This window comes from Schistocerca serialis, chromosome 1, assembly GCF_023864345.2.
Source record: "Schistocerca serialis cubense isolate TAMUIC-IGC-003099 chromosome 1, iqSchSeri2.2, whole genome shotgun sequence".
Lineage (NCBI taxonomy): Eukaryota > Metazoa > Arthropoda > Insecta > Orthoptera > Acrididae > Schistocerca > Schistocerca serialis.
Genome location: NC_064638.1, coordinates 1,024,178,763 through 1,024,195,099, shown reverse-complemented (window position 1 = coordinate 1,024,195,099; position 16,337 = coordinate 1,024,178,763). Strand labels below are relative to the sequence as shown.

The 16,337-nt window shown below is 40.5% G+C and overlaps 1 protein-coding gene across 2 annotated transcripts in view; it reads right to left on the bottom strand.

The window, feature by feature from the left end:
- Positions 1-16,337, bottom strand: part of LOC126413612 (nucleolar complex protein 4 homolog A) — a 146,794-nt gene that overhangs the window by 86,240 nt on the left and 44,217 nt on the right. For both annotated transcript variants that reach the window (XM_050083278.1, XM_050083279.1), the window contains exon 4: positions 8,748-8,991. In XM_050083278.1, the coding sequence (XP_049939235.1) occupies positions 8,748-8,991 (244 nt within the window). The remainder of the gene's footprint in view (positions 1-8,747; positions 8,992-16,337) is intronic.

Here is a 16,337-nt window from a genome sequence, read left to right as displayed (position 1 = left end):
GCGGGCCTAGTCTGATCCCCGAACCCGAAGGGGGGACAGTCTGATGGCTTGCTTCACAACTGAACAGGGGGATGGCAATGCTACCTTGACACTGGGTGTTTTCACAGCCTCAGAGCTGAATTGGACGTCACATGTCCGCATGGCGATGTCCTTCATGGGTTGAGGGGTAACAAGAGCAGAACTATAGGTGCCAGACGGGAGAACGCAGGGTTTGCGACTAGCCAATAACTTGCAAGTGACTGGGTAAGGCACTTTTTCCTTTACTCAGATCTCTTGGACTGCCCGCTCATTAAGATACACAGGACAATCCCGAGAGTTGGCAACATGGCCGCCATTGTAGTTGATACAGCGAGGAGGAGGAGGAGGCGGACAATCACCCTCGTGCACATCCCTACCACAGGTGATACATTTGGCTGGGTGTTGACAAGACATCTTAGTGTGGTTGAAACGATGACACTGGTAGCGGCGTATCAGGTTCGGAATGTATGGCCGGACTGTGATAATTTCATAGCCTGTTTTGATCTTGGATGGAAGCACCACTCTATCAAAAGTGAGAAAAAGAGTGCAGTTGGGTACTAAGGAGGAATATACCATATTCATTACACGATAGACGGCAATGACACTCTGATCAGATAGGTAAGATTGGATTTCAGCCTCAGTTAGACCATCAAGCAGCCTAGTGTAAATGACACCACAGGAAGAATTAAAGTTCTATGGGCCTCCACACGAACAGGGTAGCTGTGGAGAAGCAAGGTGAAAAGCAGTTGTTGTGCTTGAGAATCAGAAGTAGTCTCCAAAAGCAAAGTGCCATCTCATAAACGAAAGCAGGATTTCATAGGGCTGGCAATTGCTTCAACACCTTTCTGAATAATAAATGGATTTACCGTGGCAAAGGACTGACCGTCTTCAGTACGTGAGACCACAAGGAACCGTGGTGCAGCGGGAAGGGTCTCTGAATCATTAGCCTCATTACCTTTACCTTTCGGAGGCATTGAGTGTGAAGATGACTGAATCATTGCAAGAAAATACCCCATGATTGCCAGCGTCTCCAATGGGGTTCTCCTTCCAACTGGGGCACCCCCTTCACATGGGGGTGCATCCGCCTTAGGTGATTGTTCACACCTCAGGTCACACCTCCCGAACACCTGACAGAGGGACCAAATGGCAATTTGGGAAGGTTGCAGTTAAGGCAGTCACCCCTCCCTGGGCCTGGCCTGTACCACGGGGTACGTGTGAACCCTTCATGTCGACTTGGGGCTGAGAATTACGTGTTACCCAGTCACTTGTTACACATCAGATGTGCGGACCAGCCTTCAGAAGTGCACATGGAGGAAGAAGAGAAAGAGGAACCTCAAACATCGAAGCGGGGCAACGAGGGGAGAAGGGAAACAAAGAAAGGAAAAGGGAGGGAAAATACAAAGCTGAGACTGTTCTTATGTCAGCGACAGACATTGCAGAACATTTCCAATAACACCCCAGACATGTTCCCCAAGGAAGGGGAAAAAGAATAGCAAGAGGATAGATAAAGCTGGGGCCCTGTGGTGATATTGAAAGGGAAAAAGACTAGTGGATGCGTTAGTGGAATGGAAGGCTATGTTGTGCTGGAGTGGCAGCAGGGAAGGGGATGGGTAAGTGCAGGACAGGGACTAGTGATGGTTGAGGACAGGGAGGGTTATGGGAATGTAGGATATATTGCAAAACGATTTCCCACCTGTGCAGTTCAGAAAAGATGGTACTGGTAGGAAGGATCCACATGACACAGTCTTTGAAGCAGTCTCTGAACTGAAACACATTGTATTGGACAGCATGTTCAGAAACTGGGTGGTCCAGCTGTTGCTTGGCCAGTTTGCCGGTGGCTATTCATGGAGACAGACAGCTTGTTAGTCGATCCTCCAGTCCATCTTCAACCCAAAATTTAGACCTCAACCGAAAGGATGGTCACATCAGTACCTCTGTTTGTATTCAATCTACCACCCATCCACCAGCAGTACCTCCACTTCCGAAAGCTGTCATCCATTCTGTACTGAGAAGCGCCTTGCATACAGCCTAGCCACCCGTGGTTGTTAGATCTGCAGTGACGAACAGTCTCTCTCCAAATATAGGAAGGGTCTTACTGAGGCCTTTATAGACTGAAATTACACATCTAACCTTGTTCAGAAACAGATCTCCTGTGCCTTGTCTCTCCAGTCACCTACCACTTGTCACACACCCACCACCTGCCCACAAAGGAGCAGAACCATTGTGACTCAGTGCTGTCCAGGACTGGAGCAACTAAACACATTCTCTGACAGGGTTTTCACTCTCTCTTGTTGTGCCCCGAAATGGGGAATACCCCACCCACTATCCTTCCCACACCTCCCACAGTGGTATTCCACCACCCACCAAAACTACACAATATCCTTGTCCATTCTTGCTCTACCTCTGCCCCCAAACCCTTGCCTCATGGCTTGTGTCCATGCATCAAGATGCAAGACCTGCCCCATACATCCTCCCACTACCATGTACTCCAGTCCAGTCACAGGCACCTCCTATCCCATCAAAGGCAGCACTACCTGTGAAAGGGATCATCTGATCTACAAACTAAACTGCACGATGAATAACAAGCTGTCTGTTAATGTGAATGGTCACTGACAAACTGTGGTCAAGAGACAGCTGGGCCACCCAGTTGCTGAACACACTGCCCAACACAATGTACCTCATTTCAATGATTGCTGGATCCTTTTTACTAACACCAGCTTTCCTGAATTCTGCAGGGGGAGCTCTACCTGCAACATATTTTACATTCCTGTAGCCCCCTGGCCTGAAATCTTAACTAGACCCTGTCCTGTACTTATCTATCCCCTTCTACATCTACATCTACATCCATACTCCGCAAGCCACCTGACGGTGTGTGGCAGAGGGTACCTTGAGTACCTCCATCGGTTCTCGCTTCTATTCCAGTCTCGTATTGTTCGTGGAAAGGATTGTCGGTATGCTTCTGTGTGGGCTCTAATCTCTCTGATTTTATCCTCATGGTCTCTTCGCGAGATGTATGCAGGAGGGAGCAATATACTGCTTGACTCTTCGGTGAAGGTATGTTCTCGAAACTTCAACAAAATCCCGTACTGAACTACTGAGCGTCTCTCCTGTAGAGTCTTCCACTGGAGTTTATCTATCATCTCCATAACGCTTTTGCTATTACTAAATGATCCTGTAATGAAGCGTGCTGCTCTCCGTTGGATCTTCTCTATCTCTTCTATCAACCCTGTCTGGTACGGATCCCACACTGCTGAGCAGTACTCAAGCAGTGGGCGAACAAGAGTACTGTAACCTACTTCCTTTGTTTTCGGATTACATTTCCTTAGGATTCTTCCAATGAATCTTGAAACACCCCCGTTTAAATTCCTTTACTGGATTTTGTATAGCTTATCGCAGCCGCCAAACAGTTAATTATTATGATTATATGACCGTGTGCTTAATGGATGAAAGGCTATCGGCTTTCTGCTGTAGTTTTGGGGCATTTCAACCGAGTGCGGCTGTTTTGCAACTGAATAGTGGAATGATTGAAAGTTTGTCTGTTATTAAGGACCATAAAGGTTGCGATGTACAAACTGTATATTTTCTACTAACACACAAATTCTGAGGCAGTTGCTACCTTCGCCTTACACATCTAATTACGGTTATATCCCTTATTGGTTGCTGATTTTCAGGTATTTCGTCACACGCAATGATGATGGTTAACATCCACAACAATCCTCACTGCAATCCATGGTTGTTGCTGGCCGACGCGGTTGACACGAAACACGTAATTCGGCACTTGCCACTTTTGGTTTCATATCACTCGCGAATCGGTATTAGTGAGGGTCAACCCCATGACGATCAGGGGGACGTGCTCACTCGTCATACTCCGGTGAATTTTAACGTTTACAACTCACTCGACCACCATTATTGCCCGTCTTTCCCACACTACAGCTCACTCGACACTTTCTAGTACTACTCTGCACTCGACACTAGGTCTCACTGCCTCTTGCAGCGCTCGACAATCCAGTCCTGTCTGCTATCGACCTGGGCATCGGATACTAGCATCTATGTTTGTGGGATCACGGATCCCTTACAATCTCAATCTGGCATCTGCTTTACCAACAATCAACTTTATATGATCATTCCATTTTAAATCACTCCTAATGCGTACTCCCAGATAATTTATGGAATTAGCTGCTTCCAGTTGCTGACCTGCTATTTTGTAACTAAATGATATGGGATCTATATTTATATGTATTCGCAGCACATTACACTTGTCTACATTGAGATTCAATTGCCATTCCCTGCACCATGCGTCAATTCACTGCAGATCCTCCTACATTTCAGTACAATTTTCCATCGTTACAACCTCTCGATATACCACAGCATCATCCGCAAAAAGCCTCAGCGAACTTCCGATGTCATCCACAAGGTCATTTATGTATATCGTGAATAGCAACGGTCCTACGACACTCCCCTGCGGCACACCTGAAATCACTCTTACTTCGGACAACTTCTCTCCATTGAGAATGACATGCTGCGTTCTATTATCTAGGAACTCTTCAATCCAATCACACAATTGGTGTGATAGTCCATATGCTCTTACTTTGTTCATTAAACAACTGTGGCGAACTGTATCGAACGCCTTGCGGAAGTCAAGAAACACGGCATCTACCTGTGAACCCGTGTCTATGGCCCTCTGAGTCTCGTGGACGAATAGCGCGAGCTGGGTTTCACACGATCGTCTTTTTCAAAACCCAAGCTGATTCCTACAGAGTAGATTTCTAGTCTCCAGAAAAGTCATTATACTCGAACATAATACGTGTTCCAAAATTCTACAACTGATCGACGTTAAAGATATAGGTCTATAGTTCTGCACATCTGTTTGACGTCCCTTCTTGAAAACGAGGATGACCTGTGCCCTTTTTGCAATCCTTTGGAACGCTACGCTCTTCTAGAGACCTACGGTACACCGCTGCAAGAAGGGGGGCAAGTTCCTTCGGGTACTCTGTGTAAAATCGAACTGGTATCCCATCAGGTCCAGCGGCCTTTCCCCTTTTGAGTGATTTTAATTGTTTCTCTATCCCTCTGTCATCTATTTCGATATCTACCATTTTGTCATCTGTGCGACAATCTAGAGAAGGAACTACAGTGCAGTCTTCCTCTGTGAAACAGCTCTGGAAAAAGACATTTAGTATTTCGGCCTTTAGTCTGTCATCCTCTGTTTCAGTACCATTTTGGTCACAGAGTGTCTGGACATTTTATTTTGACCCACCTACCGCTTTGACATAAGACCAAAATTTCTTAGGATTTTCTGCCAAGTCAGTACATAGAACTTTACTTTCGAATTCATTGAACGCCTCTCGCATAGCCCTCCTCACACTACATTTCGCTTCGCGTAATTTTGGTTTGTCTGCAAGGCTTTGCCTATGTTTATGTTTGTTGTGAAGTTCCCTTTGCTTCCGCAGCAGTTTTCTAACTCGGTTGTTGTACCATGGTGGCTCTTTTCCATCTCTTACAATCTTGCTTGGCACATACTCATCTAACGCATATTGTACGATGGTTTTGAACTTTGTCCACTGATCCTCAACACTATCTGTACTTGAGACAAAACTTTCGTGTTGAGCTGTCAGGTACTCTGTAATCTGCTTTTTGTCACTTTTGGTAAACAGAAAAATCTTTCTACCTTTTTTAATATTTCTATTTACGGCTGAAATCATCGATGCAGTAAATGCTTTATGATCATTGATTCCCTGTTCTGCGTCAACTGTTTCAAATAGTTCGGGTCTGTTTGTCACCAGAAGGTCTAATATGTTATCGCCACGAGTCGGTTCTCTGTTTAACTGCAACCCTAGCACAACACAGTGTTTCGTTCCACCAATGCATCCACTATTCCTTTTCACCTTCATTATGTCTCTTTTTCCTTCCTCTCACACCTTCTGACTGCATCTACCAGCCCTACACTGTCCTTGCATGATACATTAAGCGATACTATATGTTCCCCCACCCCACCTTGCTAGCCCTTCCTATTCCTGCACCATGCCTTCTCCTTACCACCACCACCACCACCACCACCACCACCACCACCACCACCAGACTGCTGCTTCCATCATGCACATTTACAAATCAGTCTGGCTGCAGTGGCCAGAGACAGTGGTCATGTGCACATTGTGCTTGTGTGACTGCATGCGTGCTTTCTACTTCAGAAGAGGACCTTTCGGCCAAAAGCTAAAATGTATGGCAGTCTTTCTGCTGTGCCTGTTTGGGACTCGAAGTCTCCTCTCTATGGCAAGTAGCAATCTTTTTCATAAAATTGTTGCTAATGCATGTTTTGTTACATTTAGATGCAAATAAATAAATAAAAGTAATTAAAAACAAAAGGACATTATTTTCATTAAAGATTACAATGAACACAAGACTTTTGGTGGTGCACTAGCTACAGGTGACTATATAAATAATTTATATTTTAGAGCTATGTTGTAATGCTTTGGATATTGCTCTCTGGGCACCGAGCTTCAAATTCTCCAAGTACAAGGAAAATTGAAGAGAGCCAATCAGTAGGTTCCCTTGTTACATTTGTTCTTTTAAAATATGGTATACCAAGTTCCTATGGTAACTGGTGCACCTCCATGTCAAAGGAAAATACATCATACTTAATATCATTCGCCTTTTAATCACATTGCAGTATGGAGTGCACATTTCGGTTGAATCTGTGTAGTTAGTTCCAGTAACTGTAACTTGTTGCTCTTCTGCTTTTATCAGTCTCTGTGTGAGGTGCACAACTTGCTGTAATTGATCCTATTGTGGCCAGGTGGTGCATTACTGAACAAAGACAATGGGCCATCACTGGTGTTACTGGTGTTACATTTCGTCAGAGTTATCGACTCAGTCAGTATCCAGCTTTCTGGCACTCCAACGTGCTTGCACATTGTGAGGGGTCGGGTCTCAAGTGGCAGCTGGACTTTGATTAGTTTAACAAAAAATCATACATTTCCATATGAGATCTGGATTCTGCATTGTTTTTGGCCAGTGATACATTACGCAGTCACAACAGCACGAATTACAGCATGTTGTGCGTCTCACACAGAGAAGTAAGGAATGAAAGACATTGGCTCATCTGGATCTTGGGAGTCCAAATAGTTTCTCAGCTGTTTTCATGTGGATCCAGAAAATATCCCTCCACCAATGATATCTGAACTCTATCGCAGACAGCTACACAAAACTTTCGTTGACAGACTTCACGCAATAGAATATCCCCCTATCTCAATAATGAGAAGAACTATATTGGCACTCGTAGGTAAATTATCCTCAGGCAGCATTTAACATGAGGCCCCTCTGACAACTTCAAACATTTCATTTAATAGAGAATTTGTAACTCGCTGTCTCTTTAAAACATGACAATGGTGCCCCACAGGGCGTTCTTTGAAGTGTGCCCATTTTCCTTCCTTGCTTTTTAGCTAACAACAAATTCAAAGCAGCTGTGGAACCCAACATACCGGGTGATCAAAAAGTCAGTATAAATTTGAAAACTTAATAAACCACGGAATTATGTAGATAGAGGGGTAAAAATTGACACACATGCTTGGAATAACGTGGGGGTTTAAAAAAAAAAAAAAAAAAAAAAAAAAAGTATTGCTAGACGTGTGAAAGATCTCTTGCGCACATTGTTTGGTGATGATCGTGTGCTCAGCCGCCACTTTCGCCATGCTTGGCCTCCCAGGTTCCCAGCCCTCAGTCCGTGTGATTATTGGCTTTGGGGTTACCTGAAGTCGCAAGTGTATCGTGATCGACCGACGTATCTAGGGATGCTGAAAGACAACATCCGATGCCAATGCCTCACCATAACTCCGGACATGCTTTACAGTGCTGTTCACAACATTATTCAACTACAACTATTATTGAGGAATGATGGTGGACATATTGAGCATTTCCTGTAAAAAACATCATCTTTGCTTTGTCTTACTTTGTCATGCTAATTATCGCTATTCTGATCAGATGAAGCGCCACCTGTTGGACTTTTTTGAAAATTTGTATTTTTTTGGTTCTAATAAAACCCCCTGTCATTCCAAGCATGTGTGTCAATTTGTACCTCTCTATCTACATTATTCCATGATTTATTCAGTTTTCAAATTTATACTGACTTTTTGATCACCTGGTACATAAATTGATTGCTATGCTCACTTGTTTGAAATCTGCAATGCTATCAAAAATGAGAGGTAATGGATATTTGAGGACATGCAGTACTAGATAAGCAGACTTGTAGGTAATTGCTCCTCAATAAAGTAAGTGACAGAATTATAAACATGTTAAAAATTCACAAAGTCTCTGTTACGAAAACAAAGTAGTGAAAATAAGCCACAGAAAGAAATTAAGCTACTTGAGCTCATCCCGATAAACAAGAATAGAGAAGAATGTAGAGAAGCACGTTACATTTCCTAGCAAGACATTTTTCAGCAATGGTCTTCCACATATTATCTGAGAAAGGTGCATATAACTATCGACAGTCTGAAGACCTGTTTAGTACAAGCAGGTATGCTTTGCTGAATATGAATAGGAGTACAGATGTAGAGATACATGATATAACTAATGGCACTTCTGAACAGTTTGCAGGACATCTCTTCACATAATACGGATGCCAAGGTAAATGAAAACTTCTAGATTGCATATCTTTATAAAAATAGCAGGTAAGGGTTTTAGAATTGTTAACTGAATTATAATTCTAGAAATAAGGACACAGGAAAGCAAACCTTCACTGCTGTATAGCAACAAAGTCATTTTTCCTTCCTCTTCCTTCCTTGGGATTGGAATTTTATCCAGTAATTCAATTAAGTTATTAAGAAAAATCTCGTTGGGTTTACTTTCCATAACAACTATTGAAGGAAGCACCTTCCAAGTAAACTGTAAGAAGTCTTTGCAAGATGTATATTCAAGTAGCCTGGTAATTAGTTGACTGTTTGCCCTCTCATTTGACAGAAGTTTGCTGATGATAAACTGTAAAAGAAGAGCACATATTTTTAAAATTTAAACATAATTTTAAAAGTTTGGCTGCTACCCAACATTCATAATGTTCAATAAAAAAAAGTAATCACTGTACTAAAATCTACCAAGATGTAAGTCTGCTATTCATAGTAACAATTAAGTTTCACTTTTCTATATCTGAGAAGAAAGTATTTGGATAAATGAGTGTAGATCAAACAGTTAATAAACAATGTGGAATGACAAAATCAGTTACACACATATTTCACAAAAATAAAATTATATAGATATCATTGAATTAATTGGACAAAGAATAGTAAAAAGATTCCAACAAAAATCTTTGTAGTATGCTGATCATGCAGTCTCCTTTTCTCTTCAAGAGAAACAGGATGAACCAAGCAATGTTTACAGCATAGGACTTTGGCAAGCATTGTGGGAAAAATCCTGATAACAACAAAAACTTTAAAATATGTTCCACATTTTTTCATAAAAAGTTTAAAATGAAATATATGTCCCTCAGTACATCAACACACAAAAGAGGCCAGTAATATGCACACTTTGCAGCAAGATAAAATAATGTTAAATTTGTGCCACTGACATCAGTGAGTCATAAACAGTAAACACTTTTGATACTTTTCTTGAGCAAAAGCAAAAATCTATTGTCATATATAGATTAAAAGAGAGCTTCCTCTTGTTTTAGTGGGTGACTTCTCTTTGCCTCAAAGAATTCCTTCTCCTGATGACAAAAGAATCTCTGGATCATCAATAACTGCCTTGGCTGCAATGCTACGTGCGCTAACTAACTCGACATGTGCTACCAAAATTTTCAGCTGATAATCTTGTTTCATTTGCTCTTGTGTTGTAAAAAATGAGTAAATCTGCACTGAAAATGGTAAGTTCATATTTCAAAAATTTGCTGAGTCTTCAGAATAAACAATTTATGAGACATGTTGGATCTTTCTGTGGACATTCATTAGTTTGTACTGACACACCATTACAATGTCAAATGAAGATTAGATTAGATTAATACTTGTTCCACAGATCATGAATACGACACTTCGCAATGATGTGGAACGTGTCTGGTTAATAAAAGATGTCTGTACAAGATATTACATTACACAAAATATCGCATGACACTAATGTTTAAGTTGTTTTTTTTCCCCTTAATTTATATCTAAAAATTCAGCCAATGAGTAGAAGGAGTTGTCATCTAGAAATTCTTTTAATTTATTTTTAAATGTTGGTTGGCTATCTGTCAGGCTTTTGATGCTGTTTGGTAGGTGACCAAAGACTTTTGTGGCAGCATAATTTACCCCTTTCTGTGCCAAAGTCAGATTTAGCCCTGCATAGTGAAGATCATCCTTTCTCCTGGTGTTATAGCTATGCACACTGCTATTACTTTTGAACTGGTTTGGATTATTAACAACAAATTTCATAAGTGAATATATATACTGTGAGAATCCCTAGATCCTTAAATAGATGTCTGCAGGATGACCGTGGGTGGGCTCCAGCAATTATTCTGATTACACGTTTTTGAGCAATGAATACTTTTCTACTCAACGATGAATTACCCCAGAATATGATGCCATACGAAAGCAGTGAATGAAAGTAGGCATAGTAAGCTAATTTACTGAGATTCTTGCACCAAAATTTGCAATAACCCTAATAGCATACATAGCTGAACTCAGACGCTTCAGCAGACCATCAATGTGTTGCTTCCAGTTTAACCTCTCATCAATGGACACACCTAAAAATTTTGAAAATTCTATCTTAGCTACAGACTTCTGTTCAAAGTCTATATTTATTACTGGAGTTGTGCCATTTACTGTACGGAACTGTATATACTGTGTTTTATAAAAATTTAAAGAGAGTCCGTTTGCTGAGAACCACTTAATAATTTTGTGAAAAACATCATTTACAATTACGTCACTTAGTTCTTGGTTTTTGGATGTTATTACTATACTTGCATCATCAGCAAAAAGAACTAACTTTGCATCTTCATCAATGTGGAATGGTAAGTCATTAATGTATATCAAGAACAGTAAAGGACCTAAGACCGAACCCTGTGGGACACTGTACTTGATAGCCCCCCAGTTTGAGGAATCAGCTGTTGTTTTAACATTACATGAACCACTTATTTCAACTTTCTGCATTCTTCCAGTTAAGTACGAATTAAACCATTTGTGCACTGCCCCCCTCAAACCATAACGATTTAGCTTATCTAAAAGAATTCCATGATTTACACAATCAAAGGCCTTTGAGAGATCACAAAAAATACCAATGGGTGATGTCTGGTTATTCAGAGCATTTAATATTTGATCAGTGAAAGTGTATATAGCATTTTCTGTTGAAAAGCCTTTCTGAAAACCAAACTGACATTTTGTTAGTACTTTATTTTTACAAATATGGGAGGCTACTCTTGAATACATTACTTTCTCAAAAAATTTTGATAGAGCTGTCAGATGAGAGATTGGGCGGTAGTTGTTGACATCCGACGTATCCCCCTTTTTATGCAATGGTTTTACAATGGCATACGTGGCTGAGAATCCAACTTATCTGTGCGGAACAGGCTTTAAGTACCTTGCTGGAAATGCCATCAATTCTGTAAGAGCTTTTACTTTTCAGTGAGTTTATTATTTTACTGATTTCAGAGGGAGAGGTCGGTGGAAATACAGTTGTTTCAAACTGCACAGGTATGGCCTCTTCTATTAGTAGCCTTGCCTCTTCTAGTGAAGATCTAGATCCTATTTTCTCCACAACATTTAAAAAATGATTATTGAAAATATTTTCAATTTCTGATTGTTTGTTAGTACACTTGTCATTCAGTTTTATGGCACTAAAGTCTTCCTCTGCTCTTGGTTGCCATGTTTCCCTTTCAATAATATTCCAAATTGCTTTAATTTTATTATCAGAGTTACTGATCTCAGACATGATACACATGCTTCTGGACTTTTTAATAACTTTTCTTAGTACCGCACAAAAGTTTTTATAATATTGAACAATTTCGGGGTCAGTACTCCCTCTTACTGTTAGATACAGTTCTCTTTTACGGTTGCAAGATATTCTTATTCCTTTAGTTAGCCAAGGTTTTTTATATGTTTTCTTGGAATTATGTTTAACTATTTTCTTGGGAAAACAATTTTCAAATACCCTTAAAAATGTATCGTGAAATAAGTTATATTTCAAGTTTGCATCGGGTTCCTTATACACTTCATCCCAGTCTATCTGCTGCAGGCTTTCCCTAAAGTTTGCAATATTTATATTGTTAATTGAACGCACTGCTTTGAAATTCTGATTTGATATACTGCATGGAGCTATGTCATGTACTGTAACTAGCTGTGCACCATGATCTGAAAGACCATTCTCAACAGGATAAGCATTTATGTTCTTAAACTTATCTTGGTCTATAAAAAAGTTATCTATCGATGTCCTGCTGTTCTTTGTTATCCGAGTAGTAAAATCAATGACGAAGCTCAAATTGAAAGAACTTAGTAATACTACAAGGTCATTCTTCCTATTACACTCTTTCAGGGAATCAACATTGAAATCCCCACAAATGATAATTTGCTTCCCCCTGACTGACAGATAGCACAACAAAGCATCCAAGTTTTCTAGAAATAGCTGGAAATTCCCTGAGGGGGATCTATACACTGTTACAATTATGAAACTGCCATCATTTAGTTTTAGTTCAGTGGCACATGCTTCCATATGTTGCTCTACACAAAATTTTTTAGTTTCTAAATTTTTTACACTGTGGAAGCTTTTGACATATATGGCAACTCCTCCTCTCATCATATTATCTCTACTTACATGTGCAGCTAATTTGTACCCATTGATGCTAACCTTTTGCATATCAGTGACAATGTGATGCTCAGACAGGCATAGTACATCTATTACATTCTCAGTTTCTATATCTTCTAAACAAAGCAGAAGCTCATCAATTTTATTCTTCAATCCCCCAATATTTTGATGAAATATACTAACATTATTTTTCACTTTACTTTTGTGAGTATCTTGAACTTTTTTAGCATCTTTAGTACTTGCCTGGCTGAGTTTCCCACTGGACACTGATCTTACACTAAAAAAGAGTTTCCACCATGAGATGTAGTTCCTCCCCCCTTTAAATTTCCTGCTATCAGCCCAGCCAGTTTACCCTTCCCTTTCTTGTTGAGGTGTAGGCCATGTCTAGTATAGTCCCACCTACAGAGTGAATCAACAGGAACCACACCAATGTGTGACCCTGCACCAGATCCAAGTAGCCGTTCCAACTCCAAATTAACTCTCCTGACAGAAGAGCTCAAATGAGGTCGGTCGTGGCGCTCCAGAACCGACACAAAACCCAACACTGGTATGACTCGATGTTGATGCAATCTTTGCCAGGTCACACTCTATGCTGTACCCCGGATCTCTGTCAATACTGTTGCCCGGACCACCCACAATAACCACGGTATCTTCCTTAGTAAAGCCTCTACATAGTGAACCTAAATCCTCTGTAACCTGCCCCAGTCCAGCACTAGGTTTGAAAAAACTTGTGACCTGGTATTCTGACCCTAATTCATCCTGCAGAAGTTGGTCCACACCCCTAGCATGCGAACTACCTAGCAACAAGACTTTCTTTTTCTTTGCAGACTTCCCTACATTCTTATTCAATTTGCTGCTGAAAGCTTGTTGAGCCCTGTCTACATCTACTTCTGTGAGTGGCTCATCAGTTTCTGACTGAGGCAACAGGTCACTCCTATTTTGTACATTAATAACAAAGCTGTCAGAAGAATTTCTTGGCCTGTTCCTTATGCCTGTTGCCACTTCCCACCCCTGTTTACCCTTCTCCCCCCTTAACCCGCCCAGTTCTCACCTAGCCTCATCTAACTCAGCCTGAAGGGCAGCAATTTTCCCCTCCTGTTCCACAATCTTTCTGTCTCTACTGCATAGCCTACAGAACACTGCTGAGTCTCGCTCATTTTCCAAATTCCCACGGCACTACAATCACCCCAATGAAAAAAGTTACTACATCCATCACACCAGACCCCGGAGCTAACGATTCTACGGCACGTCAGGCACTTTACACTCATGGTACAAATCGATTTTAGTGACAGAAAGACAATTAAGTTACCGGAAAACAATGAAAATACGTGTACGAAAAATTAGGCCTACTCGCGACAATGTAAACAGTGGTTCAGAAGTTTATTACTGGAAAATACTTAAGAGATGACGATACTCTACAGATATAAAAGGGCAGCAAACGTATTTAGCACACTAAACTATCAGTAAATGCACTTAAAATTGCAGTATGAAGTTTAGTCTGAAAGCTCAAAAGTTCGGCCTGGCTGCGATATGTAAACAAAACGAACTTTACGTGATTACTGTGAAAATACGCGAGTAAGACAAAAACCTTTAATGGTACGCTTGAAGAGCACTATAATTAACGTAATAAATTAGTTTAAAGTGTTAAAAACAGTTTATTACTACTTAAATTACTTATCTTGTACGAGAGCTGTGACTCAGACGCCCGTACAGCAGGCGCAGGGCTACCAACACTTAAGGACTTAATTGTTGTGGAATGCAGTATTTTTGTAGTTTACACACACAAGTTAGGTCCTGAATGCTCCCAGAGCAACAATATAAATCACTCTAGCTGAACAGACTATGACTTTCTCTTGTTAAAATGCTATTCTGTTGTGCTTTGCACAAATAACAAATGACCTCACTGCTTAATAACAGTTTATGTAAATGGGACAGGGTTCTGTGCTTAGATTCTTCATTAAATATACGAATGAATGAATGAAAAACATTCTATAATTCATAGAGGAGGCATTGAGTAGCAGACAGGCACATTTATAAGTAGAGTCTATTGGACAAAGTCCTTTGTCAGATATATAAAAACCCACATGGCCATTAACATCTCTGGATGCGGGGGCTTATTCCATCCCGGATATTCCATTGTTGGAAAAATTTTATATTTATATGATCCAACTGTGTTTGTAAAAAATGAAAAATACAGCAATCCCCCCTCCCAAAAAATATAAATGTGATCTCAAATCTGTTCTGGCACATAGACAGAAATATAAGTTTGAAGAAAGTCAAAAGATGTAATAGATGTTAACCTGTAACAAGTGTAGCAAGAAGCATTTGTTGTGAAATCTCAAAAATATTTTGCCATTCACCATGAATATAATATGAGTTGTACCTAACAACATTTACATACAATGACATGAAATGCATGGCACAGGGCACTTAGCATGGTACCACATGATAGGGTTTCTTCTGCTTCCATTCACATATGAAGTGAGAGAAGAATGCCTATTTAAATACCTCTGTGCATGCTGTAATTAGTATAATCTTGTCCTCACAATCCCTATGGAAGTGACAATAGGTGCTGAAGAACACCTCACGATCCTGTACTTCTGTAGTTCTCTGAGACTGCAGACATGTGTGCTAGTTGCGTTTGTGTGAGTGTGTGTGTGTGTGTGCGCGCGTGTGCGTATGTGTGTCTACTGCTGACAAAGGCCTTAATGGCCGAAAGCTATAATTGTGCGAATCTTTTTGTTGTGCCTATTGCGACTCAGCATCTCCACTATATGGTGAGTAGCAACTTTCCTTCTCTAGTATTGTAGTTAACACAGGCTCTTGAAACTTTGTACGTAGGCTTTCACAGGACTGACATCTATCTTGTAGGGTACACCAAGTCATGTTTTTGTTTTCTTGAGTCAAATAAACATGTGAACATTCGTGGCACCAAAGTACAAGTCCTGAGTACAATCTTGAATATAACAGTAACAGTTTTTTAGCTATTCATTACACAAAATGCTGTAAGGAAATCAAGCCCCTTCTACACTGCTGATCCTACGAAGTGTTGCATCTGAACTTTTAATTTATCTTCAACATTAATGGTATCCTTTCATCTTCCTGAGGAGCATGAAAATTCAGTAAGTAAACAATCATTTGCTCCCTTGTATGCATTGTATTGTATTGTATTGTATTGTATTGTATTGCATTGCATTGTACTGTATTGTCTGCCCATTGCCGCAAACTCCAGTTTCAAAACAGGTAGCATATAAAGTTTCCCATTGCTGTTATTTTCATTAGTCTACATTCCTCTTATCATCACATCTTGGAGTCTTTCAATGTCATACCTCTGCATGTCTGTGAAATACTATCTTCAGGAGTCAGTGATGCAACACAATATCTGACAAATCTGTCTGGCATGTATTCAGTGTCACTGATAAAGGACTCATCACTGACCTTTGCAGCACTTGAATTGTATCACTTGAAAGTTCTGTAAACTGTTGATAATGGTGCAGATGTGTGCCCAGATATTATAGGGTAAGTAGAAAAAATTCAGCACAGACAGTATACTTAGTAGA